General features: G+C 56.8%; 1 protein-coding gene across 1 annotated transcript in view; it reads left to right on the top strand.

Annotated features, from left to right (window-relative positions):
• Window positions 1–2,955, top strand: part of TSNAXIP1 (translin-associated factor X interacting protein 1) — a gene marked incomplete at its 5' end in the record, with an annotated part of 18,004 nt that extends 15,049 nt beyond the window's left edge. The window contains 4 exons of the mRNA XM_010152347.1: window positions 527–636; window positions 1,398–1,521; window positions 1,852–1,958; window positions 2,727–2,955. Coding sequence (XP_010150649.1) covers window positions 527–636; window positions 1,398–1,521; window positions 1,852–1,958; window positions 2,727–2,955 — 570 coding nt within the window. The remainder of the gene's footprint in view (window positions 1–526; window positions 637–1,397; window positions 1,522–1,851; window positions 1,959–2,726) is intronic.
• Window positions 2,956–7,336: the final 4,381 nt, after the last annotated feature.

The raw sequence follows: 7,336 nt of genomic DNA on the forward strand, positions 1-7,336 counted from the left end.
CGCAGGCCTGTCTCTCAGGAAGTCTCTGCAGACCAGCCCCCCATCCCCGTGCCGTGTTTGTGAGGAGCAGGAGACCATCTCCGAGCTCAGCAGCGTGCAGGCCCTGGCAGCCTTGCTCCGCGCCTCCCAGCGCCACGTCGGAGCTGGAGAGCTCTAGCGACATGGCCACAGCTTCCATCTCCGTAACACACACACCCGCAGCCCCTCCCCAGGTCTCCTGGTACTTGCCCTCCTTAGGCCTTCCTGGGAAAAGCAGGGGCTGGGGCCAGGTGCCAGCACCTGGGCAGGGGGCTGCCGCCAGCCCGAGGGATGCCGGGCGCACATCTGCGCCTGAGGGTTTAACACTTGGAGCAAGTTCTTCGACAAGAAGCCACTGCGTTGCTTAATTGTTTGTAAATGGCTAAAAGCCGCCCAGGTAAAAGCGGCTCTAGAAGGGAGGAGAGTCCTGAAGCTCTGCTTCCCTCCGGGAGGTGGTCCAGGGGACAGATGGGCCCGTGGTTGACCCACAAACCTTCCCGTTCCACAGGTCGCTGAAGAACAATACCATGGCCAGAACGAGCTCGTTTCCAACCTGCGGAAGGAGCTGGCTGCCTGCGACAGCTCCAACAGCGGGTCCCTGACCAGCGACCAGTTCAGGCAAGAAGGGGACGGTTGCCCACCGAGCTCTGCCCACCTCTGGCGTGAGGTTTAGAATAACCTCAGTACTGCAGGGTTTGGGCTGTGCAGCTGGAGAGGCACGAGGGCAGACTTGGGGCGCTTCACACATGCACGGGGACAGGCTGGCAGCCCCTGCACCCCGCCACACTCCCTGAGGGGACGCGGGACCCTACTCGGTGCTCCTGCAGGACCCTACTCGGTGCTTCTGCAGGGCCCTACACGGTGCTCCTGTGCCCTCCCAGGAGGGGTCACAAAGTATTTCAGTGAACGTTGTTACAGGTGCAGGGTTTGTCCATCTTCTCCCCGTCAACCAATCTTGAGCGAAACCCTAAACACAGGATTTCTTTGGGCGATAGTCGCTTCCCGCCCCCACAGCCCCGGGCCGTAGCACATGTTCCCTCAGCTGGGAACATGGCTCTGGTACGGACACTCCAGCCAGTTCGCTCTCGGCTACCAGCTAACCGATACGGTCACGTTCGGAGTTGCCCACCTGGCTCAGCATCCAACGCTCACCCCAGTCCTGAGCTCTGCTGAAAGCTTTGCCCTTGCTTTGGTATTTGAAGGCGCGTGCACGTCTCAAAACGCGATTCCCGTGTAAGCAATGAGTGTTTGAAGACCTGGCCCATGGAATACTCGTACGCCCTGGTAGCCTAAAACCCAGCCGGCCGCACTGGCGGTCGTTACGTGCTGGTACTGTAACAGCGTGCGCACTCCTGCCCGTGTTGCCTGTCTCTGTACAGCACGGCGGTGAGGGAAGCTTTTCCCCTGAAAAGGGAAGAGTCCATCCAAGAACTACTCGCTGCAAGCAGGTACAAGCTGGACAGCACTGAAGACCTCATCGACTACGCATCCTTATTCAAAGAAGTAAGTTGTTACTTCAGTTTTCCTTTTGATTCAGATCAGGCCTAATTCAGGCCTTAAATTAGTCTTACCAGACTAACTAGGATTCCAGACTAACAAAGTTGCAGTGCCCACCATAAGCTTTAGCACCCAAAGGCCATCTGCCCACAACAGCAACGCAAGCTCGTGCCTTTTCTGTGACAGGGGTTTTTCCATATTCCTTCTCTTTATTTCCACTTTTCCCATGGAAATTCCCCTCCTAGGAGAAACGAGTCAGTTTAACACGCACTGGGGGCAGCTGCTATCCAGACTGGAGCACAGGTTGGGTGCTAACACACCTGTCATTCCTTTCAGGACGAGGAGGGGAACGCTGAACCCTTCGTTGCCAAGCTGAGGAGCCAGTATGTCAGGGAGAAGCAGGAGTACCTGGGACAGGTGAAGAACGAGCTGGGAGATTTAACGTAAGCCAGGAGGGCAGGGGCTGGTGGGGGTGGTTGATCAGGACAGCGCGTGTGGACACAGGAGGGCCCCAGCTGTGAATGTTGCAGTCAGTACCAAAACCCGGCTGAGCACGGCTCGACAAAACGCTGCCCAGCGTTAGTTCCTGAGCCGAAGGGCTTGGATAGGGCAGGCAGTGAGCAGAGAGGATTGGTTGTACCAACGATCCCCTCTAGTACTTCCTGTCTCGTCTCTCAACACTCCTCAGCTCTCCCAACCCAGCAGTAAAATGCTGTGTATCCTCACAGCTTGGTTCTGAGGAGTGGGAAGAGCGAACAGGACTGACGGCTGCAGATTTAAAGGCATAATTCCACCTCAAACTAAGAGAAACGAGAGGTAGTTACTACACACAAAAAAATCGCGTGGCAGGCCCCAAGTGCGGGGGAGAACATGTGGGGTAGGTGCCCCCGGAGCACTGTCCAACGCGGGCGCTGCGCGAGGGAAAAGGCAGCTCTGCAGCAAAGGGTACCACAGCGCACAGCAGTGAATTTAAGGTCTTCCCAGGCTATCGCAAGCCTAACACTTCCTAACTTCTAGAAATTTAGTACTAGGCAGTCTTTATTACGTACGTATTTAAAAAACCACAGGGATGCTCGTGAGGCAGAGGTAACCGTATTGAAAGACATCCCTGTGCTGCATTTCAAGCAGCACGGATTCTCTCCGTGGCACGACCACATCAGCGTTCCTCTCACGTAGTGCAGCACAGCAGTGACCAAGTTGTTTCTGAACAGAGAGGTGAGAGCAGACGATCTGAAAACCGCCTTCTGCACGATCGACCCGGCTATCGATGATCGGACACTGGACACCTACATCAGCCTGGCTTACCAGGCCCCAAGGGAACAGCCAGACCGAGAAGTTGTCCCTGTGGAAACTGCACTTGAGAGACTACTCGCGGGAGATGTGAGACGAGTGGGGCCCTCACCCAGGGCGGGAAGCACAGCAGGCTTTGAAGGAGAGTAAGACGACTTCCAGTGTTAAAAATAAACGGACTGTTTGACCTACGGGTCTGGCTCCCAAGCCCAGAGTCAGTTACTGCACCAAGTACTCCTCCCCACGCATGCAGGTACAGCATGCGGGTACAGCACGCAGGGAGAACATGCAGGTACAGCATGCAGGTGCAGGTAGAGCATGCGTGGGGAGGAGTACTTGGTGCAGTAACCGCTGTAACAGCCGAGAGGACGAGCTAGCTTGACCTAGGAGCAGCACTTCCAGTGCACGCGGCAAAGCAGCCCAGTACAGTCTGGCTGCCTCTGGAGAGTCATTTCAGCTCAGGGAGACCAGCGGTGGGACGCTGCCCCATCAGCGTCGCTCAGCTCTGAGCTGCAAAAGCGACCCAAGGACAGAAAGCTGAAACCTGTCCCTTGCTTCCGGGGAGACACCATGTGCCGTTTGGTAAGTGCCTTTCCAAGCACTGGCATCAATCAATCTTAGTGTCCTCTCCACCCAGCACAGCCCTCCCCAGGGAGGGGAGTACGGGTGCTTGAAGAGAAAACCCATAGGAAAACAGCTCTGCTGTGGTCAGGCCTGAACTGCCAAGTAAGTGGAGCAAATCCGAGAAGCAAAACCTGTTCTTTTTCCCAGAACACAGTTTGAAAAGTAGAAAGCTGGGATCAGCTGAAATTGCAAAACCAGACTGCATTTGTAAAGGGGACAGGCGTCGTGGCCAGCGTGACAGAGCCAGTACCACCCAGAGGTACGAGGCCCCTGGAGTGTCTACCCTGAATACTGAACGCAGAGCCAGGCGCTTCCAACACAGATCACAAAATACCCAAACTCGTCTCCACACGAGAGAAAGGCCAGATGGGGAATCCCACCTGATCCTCTCACCCCCGCCGGCCAAAGCCCCAGCACCTCCTGCCTGCGGCTGGGAGCGCGTCCAGCATGGCTGCGGGAGGAGGCAACGCAGCGGAAGGGACGAGGAACCAGCAGCTTCTTCCCAGGAGGTTCTGTCCTTGGGAAAAAGGGGGTTTTCAGGGTGCTTCAGCAATGCAGGGAAAAGAAGTGCCAAACTTTGTTACTACTCAGATCCAGATTTCCAAACTCTGGCCTGCTGAGCCTTGAGGACACACTGGAAAAGTCCCATAATGGCAGAAAATGTATTTTAAAAAGCACAAGGAACAGGTTTGTTCAAACAACAAAGCTCTTTCCTTTGGTGTATTGAAGGGGAAAAAAAGCCCCCTTGGTTGTATTACTGGAATTATGTTTTAAAAATAACAAACTTGGAAACAGACTGACCTTTGTGTGGGTGTTGCCTGCCAAAGAGGCCGTAACATAGAATCATGGAATCACAGAACAGTTTGGGTTGGAAGGGACCTTAAAGATCATCCAGTTCCAACCCCCCTGCCATGGGCAGGGACCCCTTCCACTAGACCAGGTTGCTCCAAGCCTCATCCAGCCTGGCCTTGGACACTTCCAGGGATGGGGCATCCACAGCTTCTCTGGGCAACCTGTTCCAGGGCCTCACCCCCCTCTCCGGGAAGAATTTCTTCCTGATATCCACTCTAAACCTCCCCACTTTCAATTTAACCCCGTTCCCCCTTGTCCTGTCACTACAGACCCTTGTAAAAAGTCCCCCCCAGCTTCCTTGTAGCCCCTCCAGGTACTGGAAGGTGTTATAAGGTCTCCCCAGAGCCTTCTCTTCTCCAGGCTGAACACCCCCAACTCTCAGCCTGTCCCCATAGCAGAGGGGCTCCAGCCCTCTGGGCATCTTTGTGGCCTCCTCTGGACTCGCTCCAAACGGTCTATATCCTTCTGGTGTTGAGGGCTCCACAGCTGTAACCACACAGTCATCGCTCCCCTCAGTGCCAGAGCTGCTGCCCATGCTCGTGGCACTGCCAGGAGCTGGGCTGGATTTCCAGCAGCCCCTGCCAACTGCGGCACTGGGCTGTGGCTTTGGGAAGCCGCGCACGCAGCTTAACCCCGAGCCCGGGTGGGACTCGGGGCAGGCGGAGGGTGGGGAGACACAAGCAGAGGGTGACAGGCGTCCCGCCTGACCCCAGCTGGCAGCGGGGGCCCGCACAGCCTGTCCTGCCCCGGGAGCATCAGAAGAGCCGCCAGTGAGAGGAGGTTTGTGCTGAGCTTTGACTCCTGTGACCAGCTGTGCTGACTGTGCCCAGCCCCGCACCGTCCTGCTTGAGACTGCAAAGACTGCAAAGCAGCAGCCTCCAGCCATCCCAGACAGCAGGAAATGAATCCACGTGAAGACGCACGGCGAAGTCAAATTGATCCATTTAAAGGCTAAAGGGTTTCAAGACAGAGGAGCTAAAAATCAGGGGGAGGATAAAATCACTGGATTGTCCTCAAAAAATAGACATGTGCTGTGTGTTACCGTGGGGACTGCAGAAGCGAAGCCACAGGAGGATGTCAGACCGACCCCCTGGCAAAGACGCTGACGACAAACACATCAGACGCGTACGTGTGACGGGCGTCTCTCTCCCAGCCTGGGAACGGTCTCCGAACGTCCCACCCGAAATCCCCCGCCATGGCCAGCTCACTCCTGGTTTCGGTTCACTGTAGCAGTAGAACCACATGCGAGGATTTTGCTTGCATCGTCTCCCTGCTCGAGGCACACGCCGGGGAAGGCTCTCAGCGGGAGCGGCGCAGCAGGAACCCCACGGTGTGCCGAACGCGCTGGGGGTCCGTTCCCACTTGTGGTGTCGCTGCCCGGGCCTTGCAGCTCTGGGCGGGGATGTGGGAGGCCAGCGCATGACAGAGGGGAGCATGCTGACCTCCGCGGCCGGCAGAGCCGGACCCTGCCGCGCGGCCCAGGTCCCGGCTCAGCCTGCCTCCTGCATGTGGCTTTCCAGACACGTCCCTGCACACAATCAGGGGACAGCACCAGGGCTGGCAGAAAAACTTCGGGGGAGCACAGCCTTCAGCTCTGCGGTCATGCCACCGTCACCCCCAGCCCTCTCACCCCCCCGCAACTGGACAGGGGAGAAATAAGATGAAAAAGCCCGTGGGTCAAGTTAGAGACAGGGAGGTCGCTCCCCAGTTACTGGTGTGGTCCAAGCAGATTTGATTAATTCATCAATTAAAAACACATCAGGATACTGAGGAATAAAGACATAACTATCTTCCCCAAAAAAAAAATCTCAATCCTCCTTGCCAAGCAGGACATAGAGAAAAGGGGCTTCCCTGCTGCTCCCTCTCACACCCTTCCCCTGCTCCGAGCAGGGTCCCTCCCATGGGTCCCCCCAGTTCCTGTCTGTTCTCTTCTCCAAGGGCTGCAGCTTCCCGCAGGGCACATCCACCCACGTGTCGTGCCGGGGGGTTGTTCACCAGCTGTGGGGCAGATCTTTGCTTCCCCCCGGGCTGCTCCACGGGCTGCGGTGGGATAACCTGCTTCCCCCCAGGCTGCTCCGTGGGCTGCGGTGGGAGTCTGCTCCAGCACCACCTCCTCTACTGGGTGGAGTGGCACCCACTCCGGTGGATGCAGGGCTGTTTCTCCTCCCTCCATGGCGTTTTGACCTTTTTTAAGCACAGTACCAGAGGTATCATCTCAGCATCGCCAATGGGCTCTGCTTCGGGCAGCAGTGGGTCCATCTGAGAGGTAGCTGGAACTGGCTCTGTCCAACACAGGGCCAAAGGCCTCTCCCGCTGCCTTCCCCCATCCCAGCACCGAAACCTTGCCACCTAAACCCAACACACAGCGGAATCACTCCCAGTCCCTACGGTGTGCGCACCAGAAACCTTCACCTCTAAACCACCCTAAACTGCTGCTTGCTAATTCCCCGTGAGATTAGTCACGTGAGAAGCATAGTTTCCTGTTGCAGTGAACAGCTGCAGCCAGGGATGGGTTACACTCTCCTCCGGACAGAGCACAGCAGACCAGGTTTGCAAAGGGGGACAAACCCAAAGTTCGAAAGCCCTGGCACTAGGAAAACGCCCAGCTAAAACCAGGATCTGCTTCCCTCCGCGAGGCTGCCCATCACGGCGCTCCTCCGAGCAAAGCACTGGTCGGTACTAAGAGCATCAACACAGCTCGCTGCCTACAGGAACGTCTGAGCAACGCGAGGCAGCAGCCCATCAGCTCAGCAGGACAAGCAGCACCTGCATCACGCAGAATACACACAATATTTTATTTATCAGAGCTGTACAAGCATGCAAAGGTAAGAAAACAGTTCATGGTACTCCAACGACTTGTAAGAAGAGGGTGTGAGACGCAGCAGGCGGGTGCAGCCGCAGCACAAGCTGCACTGGCGCAGAACGCCGACCGCTCATGGCAAACCATCACGGGGGACAACCCGCAGCCAGCCCCCGGGCACAGGCTGCCCTCCGGGCCACCGCCGCAGGGCACCATCATTTGGAGGGGACCACCTTGTTCCCAGGCCTAAGAGGC

This window comes from Eurypyga helias, unplaced genomic scaffold (assembly GCF_000690775.1).
Source record: "Eurypyga helias isolate BGI_N326 unplaced genomic scaffold, ASM69077v1 scaffold15745, whole genome shotgun sequence".
NCBI classification, from domain to species: Eukaryota; Metazoa; Chordata; class Aves; order Eurypygiformes; family Eurypygidae; genus Eurypyga; species Eurypyga helias.